The sequence below is a fragment of the Canis aureus genome, chromosome 28, assembly GCF_053574225.1.
Source record: "Canis aureus isolate CA01 chromosome 28, VMU_Caureus_v.1.0, whole genome shotgun sequence".
In the NCBI taxonomy this organism is placed as follows: domain Eukaryota; kingdom Metazoa; phylum Chordata; class Mammalia; order Carnivora; family Canidae; genus Canis; species Canis aureus.
This window is the reverse complement of record NC_135638.1, coordinates 24,341,551-24,360,474: the sequence shown is the minus strand read 5'-3', so window position 1 is coordinate 24,360,474 and position 18,924 is coordinate 24,341,551. Positions and strand designations below refer to the sequence as shown.

The window sequence follows — 18,924 nt, the reverse complement described above, 5'->3', positions numbered from 1 at the left end:
GTTTTTTTTTTTTTTTTTTTCTTCTTCTTCTTTCTCTGTATGTTCCATGTGTGCTTAAAAACTATCCATATTCTGCTGCTGTTGGGTGGAGTGTTCTATAAATGTTAGGTCATTTTTGTTCATAATGTTATTCTTGTCTTCTGTGTCCTTTCCTCTAGGTGCTCTGTCAGTTATTGAGGGTAGGATATTGAAATCTATAGGTAGAATTGGTACATTGTCTATTTTGCCTTTCAATTATGTCAGTTTTAGTCTTATATGTTTTGGGTCTCTGTTGTTAAACAGGTATTCATTGAAAGTGCTTGTATTGTGGGCACATGGGTGGCCCCACGGTTGAGCCACAGGGCGTGGTCCTGAAGTCCTGGGATCCAGTCGTGCATTGGGCTTCCCACAGGGAGCCTGCTTCTCCCTTTGCCTGTGTCTCTGCCTTTCTTTGTGTGTCTCTCATGAATTAATAAATAAAATCTTTAAAAAAATGCTTGTATTTATATTTCTACTGATCATGTTTTTCTTTGTCTCTAGGGGTATTTCTTTTCATAAAGTCTATTTTGCCTGATATTATTACAGCCATGATGCTTCTTGTACTGTTTGTATATTTTTTCCATTATTTATGTATGTATGTATTTAGGTATTTATGTCATACCTCTGGCAGACTCTATATAGTCAGATCATGCTTTTTTCTATCCGGTCTGACAAACTCTGTCCTTTGATTATAGTGTTCCATTCATTGACTTTTAATGTAATTATTGATACTGTTTTATTGACATGTTCCATTTTATTTTTTCTATGGGTGTTTTTTTTGTTCTTGTTGTTGTTCCTCTGTTCCTCCTTTACCTTCCTTAGTGTACTGTTTTACTTTCTCTGTTGATTTTTTTAAACTATATTAAAAAAATTTTTTTTTGGGGGTGATTGCTCTAAAAACAATATGCATCTTAATTTATCATGTCTATTTCCTGAAGTTGGTTATTGTTTTTTTGTTTGTTTGTTTGTTTTTGTTTTGTTTTGTTTTGTTTTGTTTTTAGTAACTTTCCTGGATTTTATTTGAGAACTTGTGACTCTTGTATGTGCAGTGGCTATCTCTACTCTGTTTTTTGTTTTATAATTTAGCCTTTCTTTTTAGGGGTAACTCCAGTGACTGCTTAACTTAGTTCAGTTGGCAATTTGTTAGAGGTGATCAAGCATTGCTAATCAGCTTGTCTATAGATCTATGCTTGAGTTTGGGCAGTGGGGAAGACATTGAAAGGGCAGGCAGTTTTCAGGTCAGATCTGGACCTGAAAACCGTTTCTTTCCATGGGAACCCCCTTGGGTCTTTCCTGCATGTGCACACAACGACACTTGCTCCAAGGAGGGCTGCGATCTCATACCAACAGAATTGTGGGGATTCTCCATTTTTCTTATAGAGTGTGCTAATTTTATTGACAACACCCCTGTGTGTGAGATTTTTCCTCTCTTCAGTCCCATCAGGTTTTCAGGGCCTATTGCTGTGTTAGGGCCCCTGTGATGGGACAACTGCAATAGAGCCACTGTGAAAGTACAGTTTTGATAAGGCCACTGTGCAGGGTGACCTGGGGACATTGGGGGGCAAGGGGCTGCAGGGGGAAGATGGGAGAAGCTCAGGTGAGAATGCCATAAACTCCCACTGTTCTTACCTGAAAATACAGCAGCTCTTCACGAATAAACACTTCTTAGTTTTTTTTGTTTGACTTTAGCTGATTTCCAGAGCCCTGGGAATTTGACAATTTTGCTGAGTATTACAGTTGTTTTTTGGGAAAAGGATTTACTGATACTTTTTCTCTGCCACAGCCAGAAGGGGCTCCTATGGCACTAAAATTTTAGGGCTCTTCATAAAGTGTTAGAACTTTGTCATCTTAGTGAATTCATTCTGTTCTCAGCAGAGTTGACTCTTTGTTTGCCTGGGTGTAGTTTATTAATTGAATTGTGTCAAGCCATGCCAGTAAAGTCTCGAGAGTGCTGATTTTAGATGATCCTATAGCACAGTCTGATAGGAAACCTGGCTTTTATAATTCCTGCCCTGGCACTAAGGGATTACTAATTATCCAAATGATTTTAGGAAATTCATTATTTCTCTGGTGTCATTTTCAATTTCTATAAAATGGGAATAACAACAATCACCCTTGGAAAAACAGGTAAGAGTTTACAGATGTGGTGATGGTATTATCTGGGGTACCTGTATATGCTGCCAACTCAGTTAAGTTTTCACGATCAGGGAAATCTCTGGGAGCTCATTTAGAAGACATTCTTCATGAACACATTAGGAGAGAGCTGGCTTTCATCAGATAGCCTAAATTGGCAACCCAAGCTCTGCTATTATGAAGACAGTTCATAATCTGTACAGTACTATTAGACAAGGCATTAATAGCATGTTGTTAAGCAGTCATGAGTTTCTTAGGGTACTTCAACCCACAGCTAGGTAAAGGGGGTGACCATATTTATAAGAGGTGCTGACTTGTAAAGAATACCGAAACATCATTGGAAATATAATGGGATATACCTAGATGTGTTTCATACGGTTCCTCTGGGGGCAATACCATGCAGAGTTGGAAAGAATATTTTGATAAACTGATTGCAATAGGGGATGAAGCCCTCAAAGAGCATGCTTGAGTCAGAACACTTACTTCTAAAGTGTCTGAGTGAACTTAAAGTGATGATATTAGTCTTGCTGACTTGAATACACAGATTGGTGCTAGAGCCAAGTAGCTTAGGACAGTAAGGGCTTGTTCTGCTACCCTCAGTCTTTCTTTTTCATCTTTTTCTGCTCAGCACTTGCTCTCTCTTCTCCACTAATATGGGACAGTAATCTTAAAATGGTGGTAGAAAGTTGGCTAAATTATCCGTAAGATATTTGAGGGGCCCTTTTCTCCCTTCATTACATATTTATCGACAGCTTTCTTTTTACCAGTCACTCTGATAGGCATTGCAGAAACAGGATTTGGTACAAGTTTCAAATCTTTTTCTTAATTGATGGTTAAACTATAAAATAAAAACAGATGCTTCAGAGAGTATAGGCTTTTTTTTTTTTTTTAATCGGAATTGATTTTCTCTTCTATTTCATCCTACTCTGACTGCTGATTTTGAGATTTCTCCATTCATCTTGCCTCTTTGGAGATCATAGCTGACCTCCTTATCTGAGGCTGGCTGGCCAGTGTCACTGGTCAGGTATTCTAGGTATGCCAGCTAAAAATGACTTAGCAATCACTTGGTTGAAACTTGCCAGTTTTACAGACAGAAAAACTACCATTCTTTTTTTGTTGTTGTTGTTAATTTATTTATTTATTCATGATAGACACAGTGAGAAAGAGACAGAGAGAGAGAGACAGAGAGGCAGATACGCAGGCAGAGGGAGAAGCAAGCTCCATACAGGGAACCCGACATGGGACTTGATCCTGGGACTCCAGGATCATGCCCTGGGCTGAAAGCAGGCACTTAAACCACTGAGCCACCCAGGCTGCCCCTAGCATTCTTAAATCAGCCCAAGTTGCATCACTAGTCAGTGGCAGAGGATGTATAGAACCCAGTTGTCTCCAGGCCTGCTCTTTACAACACAGCACAACACAACACAACACAACATAACACCATAATTCAGCTACAGTACAACTCCCTTTATAAGCAGAATTGATCTGTGTATTTTTGTGTCTATTATTTATTCATCCATTAGTCCATTCATCCATCTGTCTCTCCATCCATCCATCCATTCCTCTGTCTCTATCCTATTTCTTTTCCCTCAGACTTCATAGTCAGGATAATATATATAAATTAATTTTCAGGATATATACTCAAAACATATTTTGGTTTCTATAACTAATATGAAATGGGAAAATACTTCTTTGTCTTCTGTAAATGTTATTTGTGATTGCATGGGTTCATCTCAGAGATAGAGGTAGGCTTTCACATGTTTTTAGCAGAAAACTTTATGATAGAAGAAAACTTCATGTTTTCAGGTTTAAAATATGTAATTAATTATTTTTATTTCTACTGCAGAACTGCATGCTACTTGGAGGACGGAAGAACACAGATGTTCCCCTGGAAGGATATTTAGTAACACCAATACAAAGAATTTGCAAGTACCCTCTCCTTTTGAAGGTATTTTATGTGTTTATTTCACTATAGTGTTTTCCTTGTGTCTGCATATTTTGCTGATGGTCTTAAAATTTTTTTCTTTTTTTTAAAGATTTTATTTATTTATTCATGAGAGACACAGAGAGAGACAGAAACACAGGCAGAGGGAGAAGCAGGCTCCATGCAGGGAGCCCGATGCGGGACTCGATCCCGGGTCTCCAGAATCACGCCCTGGGCTGAAGTCGGTGCTAAACTGCTGAGCTACCGGGGTTGCCCAATAATTTGATTTTCTAAAGAAAGGGCAGATCATAGTTACTGGGGAAAATAGCTATATATATATATATATATATATATATATATATATATATATATATAGATTAGGAAACAAATCTTTTGGGAAAAGAGACTCATAGTGCTTTTTATAGAAAATAAACTTGTTTGAGTTTTATTTAGAGTAAATGCATTGGTTTCAAGATAGATCCCATTAAATACCTTATGACTGGTTTATATAGCACTTTATCTACAGGGTTCTTTATCTTAAGTAATTCTACTGTTGGCATATTTTTTGACCTCCCCTAATGTTGGCGACTTCTTGATGGCAATGAAGCCAAAGTCAAAGTTACTTAACTTCAGAACTTGGTTTTTAAATCATTATTACAAGGAATGCTGTGCATCACATGGGACAATAAATGATAGGACGTAGGATGACAGTGCTAAGCAAAGCTGCCTCTGGAAAACAGAATAGGCCCCAGTAATTGTTGTAGGTCCACCGCCTTATTACAATAACCAAAAGTTTTATTGTGAAAAACAGATTATAATGTACTAATTATGCTTATACTGCAAGAGTGTGCAAAAAGATTAGAATAGCAATTCTGGAAGTGGTAGTTTTTGGAACTACAATAGCAGCACAGGCAGTTGGGGATGGTGGTTAAGCACATGAGCTCTGAGCTCCAGTCCTAAGTATTCTGCTTACTAGCGGTGTGGCTGAACACGTAATCTAATCTCTTAAAGCCTTGGGTTTTTATATATGAAACAGAAATAATAAGGATGAAATTATAGTGTATGTCTGCAAGAATGTGTATATTGGATATGTATATCTGTTTATGTATGTGTGTATATACATACATATACATATGGAAAAGGTATTACATAGAAATAGTAATTGAATTGTTTAATGTAAATCATTAGCACAGTATGTACTCCATATATGTTAGCTGTTATTTACTCATATATATTTGATTCTAATTTATTTTAATAAATTATTACTTGCTATCTAAATTTTTAAAATACTCCCCAATATTATGCACATATTAACTGGTGTTCTTCTTGATTTATTTTTTGAGAAATAAATGTAAGGAATTTGAACTAAAAAACATTTTTTAACTACAACTTCTGTGAGTTGCATAATTGTTTTTTTGTGTAAAATTTCTTTGAAAACAGTTTCTTCTTATTAAAAAACAAGTTAAAATTACTTGGTTAAGCCACGGAGAGAAGCTAACACATGGATCTCCAGTTCTGCAGAGTTTTAGTGTGGTCTTCAGAAGGTGAGGAAGATTGATGCAGATGTGACTCTTGTCTTTCTGAGAGTCCTTCCAGACTTCTGACTTGGTGACTCAGATCACTTCAGTTCTTCCTGGACCTGATTTTGGAATCCCAGGCATTTGTTTGTTTTAAGAGTCAGAAGGGATAGTGATACTAAGAGAAATACGCCATGCTACGTAGTTGTTCTAAATCACTTCTGGATAGGGATGACCACTGGATAGGGTTGGTTCAGCTGACCTCTCAAAAGATAGAATCATGGACACATCCTTACTTAGAAAGAAAAAAAAATCAACTCAGAGCACCTTCAGTGGAAAGATGACATCTTTCCCCTTCTTAGGATGATTATCTTCACAAAGAAACATGAAAAAGCCATTTACTTGTAGTAGATATGTTGGTGTTGATATTTTTTGTGGTTGTTGTACCATCGTGCTGATAATCTCTTTGATTTTGGATGGTTTTATTTATTCAGAGAAAAACATTAGGGATTAGGCTGTGTGTTAAAAAAAAGATATATTGGTCTTATTTGTGGAACTTGAAATTACTGGTTTGGCCAACTAGCACAGGGTTCATAGAAAGTAACTGACAAAAGATTATTACTAGTCATTTATCTTGCTGTTTCACATTATCTAAATTCATGTCTTGACTCCACAGATACCCATTGGGCACAATTCCATAGGGCCCCAAATCATAGCCTGCAGACTGCCTTGACCACTTCACATAATTTACAAATACTTCTACACTTTAGAATTTCTAGAGAAGCCAGCATATCTTTTTTATGGATTTGTGTTCCAACATAAGTTTTTAAATCTTGTCTTGGGAGTGATGTAATGTGTATTCTTTTGGTGCTGGCTCTGCAGAGCCTAGTGTGAAGATACTGAATGCAGGGTCAAAGTTTATGGCAGAATCAGACCTCAAGAGAGTATAACAACAGCATATTTTCCCACTGTATGTTAAGAATTAAGAAAATTCTTTTAAAGACTTGCCTCAGGATTTCTGTAATTGTGTTAGTTACATGATGATGGCAACTGTAGTAAAGAAACAAATGACTAATTAAAAAGCAATGTGGTCACAACTGTCTAGACAGTGGGTGAAGATGTTTAATTTTGTGCTTCTAAACAACAAACAAGACCTTTTAATATATTTAAAAGATTAAAGATCACTCTTGTTCTGATATCCTGAATGGAAAAAAACATAAACTGCCAAAAAAACCCTCCAAAAAATCCAAACAAAAAGAAAGCTATTGAGGGGCATATGGCAATTCTTTCATTGCAGAGAGTGAACCTGAGTTATTGGTGAAAATAGCATAAATTGCTGCTTTAGTGATGGGGTATTGTGGAACTTATAAATTATTTCTTTTGCTAGAGTGTAAAACATTATTTAAAAATAAGACATGTTTTTATAGTTTCTCAAAAATGTGTTAGAAAATTAGGCATTTAAATTATTTTTGAGGGACTCCTGGGTGGCTCAGCAGTTGAACGTCTGCCTTTGGCTAAGGGTGTGATCCTGGGGGACCTGGGATCAAGTCCTGCATTGGGCTTTCTGCATGGAGCCTGCTTCTCTCTCTGCCTGTGTCTCTGCCTCTTTCTGTAATCTCTCATGAGTAAATGAATAAAATCTTAAAAAAATAAATTGTTTTTGAAATTATGGGACATATTTATTTAAAGACTTAATGTTCTGTTAAAGACTCTAAGAAAACATAAAAAATTCTATTTCTGTTGGAGCAGAGGTCAAACAAAAAAATTACATGCTGCAGGTGAGATATTTGACAATCTGAAAGGATAAAGCTAATTTATTTCTTAAAAACAACATAATTTTAAGGAAAAGAAGTAAAGGAGCTCCAAAATGTGTATCAGGGTAACGCATATTCATTGATTGAACCTCTTGTTTTTGTTCTCCATCTTAGTGGAGTTTGTGATGTCACTTCTGAAAGTGGCTCTCACGATCTCTGCAGTTTCATTTCCTGGTCAGTCTGAACCTGCTGTACCAGAAAGCTGAAGATCAAAGGGTGATTTGCTTTTTGTGTATAAACAGGAGTTGCTGAAACGGACTCCAAGGAAACACAGTGACTACGCAGCAGTGATGGAAGCCCTCCAAGCCATGAAAGCTGTCTGTTCTAACATAAACGAGGCCAAGAGGCAGATGGAGAAGTTAGAAGTTTTAGAGGAATGGCAGTCTCACATTGAAGGCTGGGAGGTACATTCACTCTACTCAACAATGGAACTTAAAATAGTTTTGTTGTGTCTTAAGCTGTGTGTAGTATTGTTGACATTGGATAGAACCATAAATGGTCATTTTCCCAGATAATGCCACAGGGCTGTAACAGTTTCCATAAAGTGCTGTCATTATTATTTTTAAATACCTTTAAAGTGCCAGTTAATTGACTTAATGTCAACCTGAAAGCAAGAGAGTCATCTAATATTGTATGGGTTATAAGCTATGGTATTTCAGTATTTGTGCACCTTGATTATCCTTTTTCCTGTCTTCCTTTGGTCAATAAGTACAGAGCCAGAACCCAGGAGAGAGTAAGGAAGGGGAATAACACTCCATACGTGTTCTGTGATACTGTTATTTTCAGATTCTAAATTAGGTGTTTGATGATGAATTTCATTTTAAGCTCACTTTATCTCTCTAAATTTGAATTTCTTCATTTCTAAAATGAAGGAACTGTCTATGATATGATTTTTAAGGTCCATTCGAGATGAAAAGTTTTATGGATTTATGATTCATTAGAGAAAGATTTTTTTAATGATAAAACAAATGAAGAGCGATATTTAGATTCTATTCAGAATCTGTAATATGTTTTCATCTATGGTAACTTTGAATCCCCATTATTTCATGGGGTTGGAACCTTATTTTATTTTAGTGCATATTAAAGCATAAACTAAAATTTTGTTTTTATAAATTGACTTAATTGAGATGAGCATGAGCTTTCAACTAGGATAACTTATTTTTATAAAGCAAGTAGTTAATTTTTTAAAGGTATAAAGATTTAAAATGTTTCCAACCAAATAATGTGTCACACATATTCTAGTGGATTGCTTTTTATCTTTAGGGCTTTATAATTGACTAATTTGTTTCATATCTTCAATATGTTAGTTCCCATTTATATTTAAAATTATATCCACTTGGATTTGCAAAGAAATCTCAAATATTGAACTCTGGGAATTCCCCTATTTATCCACTCTTTACCATGAAACTTTTCAAATACTAGTTGGGATCTAAGCTTTCTCCTCATCTATATTCTTTGATTTCAAGTGTCCAGGGTGACCTCGTATTTCAGCATGAATGCTACTTATTTCAGTCAATTAAAATGGTTGTGTGTTTTACAGTTGATTCATAATGATAATTCCTTTCCTAGGGAGCGGTTATCCTGCTGAGATGAGGAAAATGGACTTGTTTGCTTTTGTCATTCTGTTGTCATTCAAACATTGGAAGAGAATCCGAACTTGCTTTAAATTGCAGGGTTTTTCATTGATATCTGCCAGAACTTTTACCAAAACAAAATTTCACAGATTCTTCTGGGTACTCTAGGGAAATGGAATCTTTCATAATTTTGTTCCTCCTCATGTATATCCTATAAATTGAATCTACTGCAGAAATAAAAGATTCCTTTTTTTTAAGAGATTTTATTTATTTATTAGAGACAGAAAGAGAGAGAGAGAGAGAGCGAGCACTAGTATGCAGAGTGGTAGGCAGAGAGAGAGGGAGAGGTAGACTCCCCACTGAGCAGGGAGCCTGATATGGGGCCTGATCTCAGGACCCTAGGATCATGACTTTAGCTGAAGGCAGATGCTTAACCAACTGACCACCCAGGGCCCTAAAATAAGACATTCTTTGAAAAGTGTTGATATTTCTTGCACTGAGCATTCCAGTTACTCAAAGGAAGAATGTGTGGATCATACTGTGTCATATACAGCTCATAACAGTGGGTGCCTCTATCCCCCCAGCCTTGTATTTACAACAAACAGTTGGAGTGCAAGAGGAAGATGGGGCATCAGGATAGAGGAAAGGAGCTGCAGGAATTCAGATATGACTACAGTTCGGGCATGCACAGAGGAGATCATATGAGTGTTGGGTCCCAAAAAGGGCAGCAATGCAGATTCTACTTGAGTAGGATTTGAATATGATTGCATAAGACATAGGCATGCTGCTTTGGAGGTTTTTGGGATGTTGAGGGAATGCAGCTTGGAGGAAGACCCAGCCAACTGGTTGGTGACTTGTGATAAGAACTTGATTCCCCACCTCAGTCCACCACCTTGGAGAGAGGGGGAGGGCTCTGGTTCCTTCCTGGAAGCTTAGGAGAAACTGCTGATAGGACTCCAGACATGTACAGGACAGAGGGCTGAAGGCAGGCCCTGGGAGGGAAGGGGGATAGTTAAAGAGCTTTCTTTGAATTGCAAACAAGGATTACTGCTCAGCTTGCAGACAGCTTTATATATGTTTAGAGTGGCTCTAGTGGGGTTAGGACAGGGCCAGGGGAAGATGTCAGGTGGCATGTGGGCCAAGAACAGAGTTCCTTAGAGAGCCTGTGAGGTGAGAAGCCTTGAGCTAAGGTTGGGAAACAGCTCCCTGTCTAGTTCCTTTGCTGGGACCTCCTCATTGCAGGCCTTTTAGGATCACCTTACGGATGAAACGCTTGCTCCAGTAAAATCTCTTGAATTGGGTCTGATTCTGATACACAGTGAATTTGTGTTATTTCTACTGTAGGTGGATTATTTATTTCACTTAATTATCCAAGGTCTTATTTTCCCATTAATCAAATGAAGGTTTTTTATAGTAAAATCTGTCAGGTATCTAGCCTATCTAGTATTTTGTGCTGTAAATTATCATTACATTCCTGGAGTTTAGGTAGACAAGTGATTGAAATTTTTGGTTCCCAAATCAGATGACCTAGTGCAGAAACCTGGCTTTTGAGCATACTTCGTCCCTAATCCAGGCTCTTACCCTTAGTTTGGGGGTAGTACATCAGACTCTCCTACATACAGTGTAGGTTATTGCAGGAGTCAAAGGAAATAAGTAGAAGTGCTTTGAATACTGTAAAATGCTATGCAAATGAGTAGTATTTTATTTAATTTATTTTTGTAAGATTTAAAAAAAAGTATTTATTAATGAGAGATACAGAGAGAGAGAGAGAGAGAGAGGCAGAGACACAGGCAGAGGGAGAAGCAGGCTCCATGCAGGGAGCCCAATGTGGGACTCTGTCCCCGATCTTCAGGATCAAGCCCTGGGCTGAAGGTGGCGCTAAACCGCTGAGCCACCGGGGCTGCCCAATGAGTAGTATTTTAAAGCTCTGGTTCAGTGGCAGGATTTTACCCTTGAGAAATTCCCATTGGTCTAATATATGCACCTGTCTACTGAAGATGTTATATCACTTCAGTTAAAGTTAGATAGTTCTAAGCCACAGAAACTGAAAGAAACATTAATTTAAAAGATATGGAGTACTTCACAGAATCAATAAGAAAGCTATACTCTCCATGGTGGTAGGCAGGCTCATCAGTGCCCTAGCTAAAATGAATAGGCTCTAATAATTTTTTTATTTTCAATTTTTTTCTCATAAGTTTTTCCACACCTACATTACATCACTCAAGATTTAGGATCAAAATCTAAGATTCCTCTAATCTTGCCTAGGTAAATTTGTTTAGGGGAGGTCAGGGGTCCTTGGTTGCCAATCATCCCCTTTCCTTTTGAGGAAAGGCTGATCCATTGTACACAATCTTGGTGAGCCTTTAACAGTTTTCTGAGTTATTTTAATCCCCATTACACAGATTTTAAAGATGAAGGCCATATAATTCACCCCAAATGCTTATAGCTAACAGATGGCAGAGTTTAATATGAAAATAGACAGACTGGTTCTAAATCCTGTATTCCTTGTCACTGTGTAATATTATATCCACTCAGACAAAAATTCAGTTAATTCTTTGATAGCCTACCCTTTAAAAGTAAATTGATTATAGAAATTAGGTTTTTGTCAGCATTTACATAGTGACCTCCATCACAGAAGATGTGTAGTTTAATTGCTCATTTTTTAAGTCCTGCCTCTTATTAGTATAATTCATTATATCTCAGTTTTATGTCTTATCCATCATTTAAAACATTGCACAAGATATTCTACTGAAGGTAATTGTAGGGCAATGATCAGTGTACTTGGAAAGGAAGTTCATTAGCTGTTTAATCAGAGTCACTGATTCATTTCATAGAACAGGATCATTCTCAGTCTTGGTCTGCTTTTTGCCTGATTGATAGTGTTGTAATGATAACTGTAATCTCCGGAGTCGTGATGAACAGGGGAGTATTAATAAGCATTGTGTTACTTGGTAATTCAGCTTTACATCCATGATTTGGAGTAGATCTCTCAATCTGAAAAAAGTTATATTAAAAGATAAGAGGGGATCCCTGGGTGGCGCAGCGGTTTGGCGCCTGCCTTTGGCCCAGGGCGCGATCCTGGAGACCCGGGATCGAATCCCACGTCGGGCTCCCGGTGCATGGAGCCTGCTTCTCCCTCTGCCTGTGTCTCTGCCTCTCTCTCTCTCTCTCTCTGTGACTATCATAAATAAATAAAAAAATTAAAAAAAAAGATAAGAAGCAGAATTATTAATATATGAAGGTGTTGGAAAAAATAAGATCAAAGGAGTTTTTGTGTTTTAGAGAGTAAAAAGAAATAATAGAAATTTGACTCCTTGGTTACCTTCTTACATGAAGAAATATAATGATAGAAGACCATCTTAACATCCGTTTGCTGCTTTGCATATGATTAAGTTTGTGTCTGACAATGTATTGACTTCAAATCATGTTCTCTCACACTCTTCATGAGTGTGAGTCTAACAGAGGTTGTGATGAAACTTGTTTCCTTTTTCTTCTCTACAAGGAGATTTGGTAGATGCAAACTTGTCCACTGCCTTGAGACAGAGTTGATTTATAGATGACCTTGTTATTTAAGGAGTAGTTTGGGAAAAAGGCTATTGAAAGTGAATGGATTTAGAAAGGGGAGCAGAATTTACTAAGTGGGAGAGGCGGGGAAGCTGGATTGGGACTGCATTTGGTAAAATGAACATTTGTTATTAATTTGTTTTATCTAATATATGACAGAATCTAGGTTATAACTTCAGTTAATTAGTTGAATCTCAAAAAGAGTGAGTCAAATGCTGAATCTCTTGCAGGGGGTGGGGTACACATTTTATGGCATCATGTGATAAAATGAGGTGGTATCCTTCATTTCATGTTTAACTTTTCTAGTAGTTTTAAAGTTTTTTTTTGAAAGAATATTCAAGTGCTTCATTCATTTTCTCGAGACACTCTCTTGATATTGAAACCATTCTCTTATGAAACATCCATCTAATTGTCATTCTTGTCAATTTTCTTTTCTTCCACAGTGAGTGGGCCTAGCTCTGTTAGATCTTCATCTGTCAATGCTTTGCATATGATTAGGGGAAGTTTCAAGGCCTCCTGTCATCTTTCATCTTTGCCAAGATTATGCCTTCTCTCTGCAGTCTGTGTTTTTCTGGTATTAACATTCAACATTTAGTTGACGAAATGAATGAGTTCGACTCTGGTGTTAAGCAGGGAGAGCCAGCAATGGGGTCAAATAATTAGTGAGTAGTTTCACTTTATAATGATTTTTGCCATCTCATAGCTGCAAAGAATCAGTAATAAACCCTTATATAATATGTTAAGAGAACTTGTTAACATAAATTGACTTACCTTTCAATTAGCCCAGATATGGTTTAGCAGTATTATTTTTATTCAGTCTATTCAGAGGTGGGGATTTGTTCTATTATTGCAGTGCTTCAAAAATCATGATTTTAATGTTTGTAGAAACACTGGAAATTAAAAAGGAGCCATAAAAGAAATAAATACACATGCTTCTGGCTGTCTTTTCTGGGTGTTGTCATTTTTTGAAAGCATACTTTGGCACCTAAGAATTGTCCACCTATGAAAATTCATCATACTTCCCGCATTAAGTTCTGTAATGGTGCTTTAAAATTTAATAGTTTTTCATATATGCTGACTATATAATTGGCAGATGATTATATACCTCAAATTATAGAATCAAAATTATTCAACTTAACAAATTAGATTCTGACTTGTATTATTCGCCTCCTGATCTTGTCCATGAGGTACACACAATGAGAAGAGAAGCCATTGGTGAGGAGTGTTGCCAACATGGACTGACTCCAGGTCCTGGTCTTAATGAGGGAGGTCATAGTTTGCTCCATTCATTTCAGACTGATCTCTTCGCCATATTGGAAGGCGATATTTAAGTGGCATACTTCATAAATTTGACAAAGAAAATCCCTGGAGAATAATTGAAACCTGAAACCACAGCATGGAATGAACTATCTACTTAATTATAAACATATATAATCATAAACACACAGCTGCCCCTAATATTCATCATTGTTAAGTCATACCAATTCTCATTTTATTAATGCTCTATTATTGCAATGATCACACTGCATTTAATTCTATATTTACATATTTATTTCTTCCACTAGTATCAGGAGCAGGGGTCATATCTCAAGCCTTGGGTCTCTGTCTGGCCATCTAGGACAGTGTCTGATACATAGTGGGTTGGGTGGTAATTAAATGCAGATACAATTATATTGTAGTTATGTAGTAATTAATTGTCAGTGGCTTCTCACTATGTTTTGATATTTTTGGTTCTTTTGGTAGTAGCAGTGATTCTGACCTACTTCCGTTATTTGTTTCATTTTTCTGTTACTTTGATGTTCTTTAATCCTCCTTAGCATCCTGTTCTGGCTTATGGTTCACAAATACATACCATGCAAGGTTTTTTTTTTCCTTCCTCGTATTAGAGTTGAACACTTGCAGTGGCTTGAAATTCAGTCTTTGTGAATGGATTTCCATAGTACAGGTTCTGTTTCTTTTGTCTAAGGACATACACAGATGGGCTTCCCTCACTGAAGTTCACCTTTGCACTGCCAGGGCCATGGTGAAGGAAGAGGGATGACATGGGTTTCCACAGGCTGGAGTAGAAAGAGAAGGTTTTGGAATGAGATGCACTGAATGAGTAGACTCCCACCCCTGGTCATAGTTATTTATGTATGGTTACTTCTCACCTTGAACTGTCAGCCTTCCTTTCCTGATTTAATAAAAGCAGTGAGGATTAGAACCATTCATGTAACTACCTTGCTGGGATTTTCCTGTATTTAATTCTCTATATATAATTCATTGCAAGCATGATTTTACATGATAAATGTAGCTTTCTAAAGGGAAATACAACTTAAAAAAGATAAATCATCTAGATGATAAAAGTACATTATTTTGGTTATTTTTTAAGGGATTGCTAAGACAGCAGAACTATGAATCATATGGATAAACATTATTTAAAAAAATCTGCATTAAATATGTATATGTACATATTATATTATGTGTAATGGGTTTAGGGTAGTTCAAAATTAATGATTTATGCAAGCCCTCTTACTTTTTAAAAATGATTCTTTTACACCTTACCTCTCAAATGTTGGTTTATTTTCATGGGCTGTATTTTTTTCACACTCACATGAAATTCTGTCTTTGTAAAGGTATTTCTATAGTTCAAGTTTTTTAAGTTTTATTTTTCCAAAGTGAAATAATTTGCTACCTTCAACATCTGCACGGTGACCGATGAAACAGTGTACAAAGCTGACTTAACTAAGTAAACATCTTTCCCTTTCTTTCTTTTTTTCTTTTTCCTTTTTCTTTCTTCCTTCCTTCCTTCTTTCCTCCCTCCTTCCTCTTTCTTTCTAAAACTTTACAGAAACCAACTTGCTAGAGATTTATACACAAGAAAATGTTTAACACATTGTCTGGTGTATTGTTGAAAGTTAAAATCCTGACTTTAGTATTCATATAGAGAAAAGTGTTTATCATACATGGTTGTTCAATGACTAAATATGGATTTGCAAACAAATAGATATCTAGATTTAAAAATTAGCGTCAATTTTAAAAATGCAGATAAAATGCCCGCTAGGTTATGTAACATTATGCAGGTTTCAGTGAATATTCACCAGTGATGAATTATACCACAGGTGACCATGTGGTATATTTGTGAACATGCTAATGTGATAAACACCAGTCTGCCCTGGGAAGCAGTCAGGACTACCTCAGGCAGAGACTTGTGCCCACCTTATCTCCATGTCAGCAGGTTTGCTATACTGTGCCCTTGAGCACCTGGATTCAAGTACTCAAAGCCTCCAAAGCAGTCTTAGGGTGTGTACTGAAGTCCAAATGCATCAGCACTTACTGGAATGATTTGGGACCTACCCCAGCTTTACTCAGTTTCCATCTCTGAAGGTAGTGCCAGGGGACCTGGAAATTTTAATAGGCCCATCAGGTGTGTCTTCTAAATTATAAACTTTGAGAACCATTGCCCTAGAGGCTTTGCTCTCTTCTGATGATCTGCCTGGCTTGTTTTCTTGCTTCCACATTTTTTATTTTCTAGTTCACTTGTCTGACGTCATTTTGATAGACTTTAGTGCTCCTGAGTCTTACCTAGCAATCTGATGCTCACAGCCATACTTTATTTCAATTTCTCCTGTGAATTTTATAGCTTGACTTCTTTATTCCTAACCCCACAAACTCTCCTGGTATTTCTAGATAAGTGAAAAGAAATTCACGTAATTTCAAAATATAATAAATTTCATTTACTTTATATATATATATTTAAAATTTTATTTATTTATTCATGAGAGACACAGAGAGAGAGAGCAGAGACACAGGCAGAGGGAGAAACAGGCTCCATACAGGGGGCCCGATATGGGACTTGGGATCACACCCTGAGCCAAAGGCAGATGCTCAACCTCTGAGCCACCAGGCATCCCTTCATTTACTTTAAAGATAAAAGTTGTGAGATTTTTTTTTTTTACTACAGAGAAAGGTAGATTTATCATGTAGTGGGGAGAAAAAAATACCAGAACATTATTTAAAAAGAGACATTTATTAAGTATCTACTTGTAGATGGGATGGATTTGACGTGAGAGGCACATCATACTATACATAAGACTATATATACACTTGGTCAAATTTTCTTCAAAATTTATAATATTGTACATACCTGTGGTTAAAAAATTCTTAATGATTGTCATAGAAATAATGATAGATGTTTTTAATAGATTTTATTTATTTATTTGAGAGAGACAGAGACCAGAGTGAGAGAGAGAGCATGAACTGGGGGGAGTGGCAGAGGGAGAGGAAGAAGCAGGCTCTACACTGAGCAGGGAGTCCAACGTGGGGCTTGATCCCAGTACTTTGTGATCATGACCCAAGCGGAAGGCTGACGTTTAACTGACTGAGTCACCCAGGTGCCCCGACAGATTTCTGTTGTCATAGAAATAATGTACAGATTCAGTCATGGTAAGTCAAGAGCAAGATGGTCATACTTTATCATCTACAAGATACACGTGGTATAAAGAGAAATGCTACAAGGCATTCTTTTAGAATGAAGTTTTTTAGACAAATGTATATGTTTGACAGAGATTCCTTTAAGTACATAAGCAATTCTCTGGGAATTATTTAATTATTACTGAAGAGATTTCATGTGATGATAGTAGATTACTATGGTAAAAGATGGTAAAGGTAGATACTGTACTAATTCTTAAATCTTGCTGTTAAAGACAACTCACCTCAATGATAGACATATCTCAGTAGGATTTAGTAAAATGTAATATGAATGACATTATGATTGTATTGGAAGATACACTTCGAAGCATAGCAAAATGGTTGGGCTTGATGTCATCACCTTTAAAAGAGCTAGCGATGATAATTGTAGTAGCCCTTATGGAGTCCTTTTCTGTACTGGGCATTGTGCTGGGAGTTTTACATATATTGTCTGTTAATTCTTTGTATAAATTTAATACTAATATCCTTTTCTACATTGGCTAGAAGGCATGAACATAGCCACAGATCTGAGGAGTCATTTGGAAGTGTAGTTAGTACTGGAAGCAGAGAAAAGAGAGAGCAAGGAGAGAGAGACACACTGAGAGACAGACTATGGATGATTCTGTCCAAGTGGCAGATTGTGTTAGCTCATTGCTTACAAACTACTCTAATTCTAATTTACCAAGAGCATCCTTTCTGCCCTCTGGTCCTCTTTCCTGCCCTCCCACCCATCCTCTCTCTCTCTCTCTCTCTCTCTGTCTCTCCCTTCTTGGTACATAAACAAGCAACTCTAGCCCTGTCTATATGTTCTGTCAAAGACCCTCCTCTAGCACTCCGGGTATGCCTCTGACTTGTCTAATGCTACGGTCTAAACGAGTGCCCTTCTATAAAATTTGCCTTTTTATTATAAATCAAAGGTTCAGCTGCTGACGGGCAGTGCTCAATCTCTCAAACACCAAACCTATGAGAATATTTGGTGCATTAGCTAGCATGGCCTGGCTAGTCTGTTCACTCCATTCACAGGACGGAAGATGGTTTTTCTCAGCTGGGGAGCTTGTCCTCAGCAGAAAGTCTTTGTGGCACTGACAAGACAAAAGATGTGAACAAATAAGAGCTTGATGGGGAAGAGCAGTCCCAATAACCCGCAGGCAGATCATGGGAAGACGAGAGTGGGGCAAGGGGGCAGGGGTAGCGGCAGTGGTGAAACTAGCAGTGAGGGTCAGAAATCATGTCCTCTTCCTCTGTTACTGTCTGGTTGAGTGTTTTTTGTTGTTGTTTTTGTTGTTGTTTTGTTTTTACTTCTGTCAGGATTCTTTCTGATTATGGTACAGCTTTCCAAACAGGTTAAGTTTACAAAGGGAGATTGTGTTGGCCTTACTTATGGCAACGTTTGGTGTGGTTGTCAGTTATTTTTATCATCAGGAATAATATATCCACTTTTTAGTTTACACAATAGTTCCCATGAGTTCTTCAGAGCTTGGACAGTGTATCCTGTGAGACTGTGTAAGAGGATGGAATAAATGGCCTCCATGCTTAGCTCAAATTTACCTTAAGTTCTTCTTATATTTACTAATAAAGATTATAATCACAACCAGGTCAGAAAATATGGTTAAGATTTCTGTCAAATCAGGGGGCACCTGGGTGGCTAGGTTGGTTAAGCTTCCTTCGGCTCAGGTCATGATCTCAGAGTCCTGGGATCGAGCCCCGAGTCTGCCTCCCTGCTCAGTGGGAAGTCTGTTTCTACCTCTCCCTCTGCTGCTCCCCCCAACTCATGCTCTCTCTCTCTCTCTCTTTCTCTCTCTCTCTCAAATAAATAAAATCTTTAAAAAATACATTTTTATAAAGTAGGAATGCATCTACTAATACCTATATTAATATTGGAAACTTTATTGGAAGACTGGTTAATATGCAAATTAATATAACATCTGCAG

General features: G+C 37.2%; 1 protein-coding gene across 1 annotated transcript in view; it reads left to right on the top strand.

Moving 5' to 3' along the window:
* Nucleotides 1–18,924, top strand: part of PREX2 (phosphatidylinositol-3,4,5-trisphosphate dependent Rac exchange factor 2) — a 281,233-nt gene that overhangs the window by 78,180 nt on the left and 184,129 nt on the right. The window contains exons 5-6 of the mRNA XM_077876670.1: nt 3,998–4,099; nt 7,649–7,810. Of these exons, the coding sequence (XP_077732796.1) occupies nt 3,998–4,099; nt 7,649–7,810 (264 nt within the window). The remainder of the gene's footprint in view (nt 1–3,997; nt 4,100–7,648; nt 7,811–18,924) is intronic.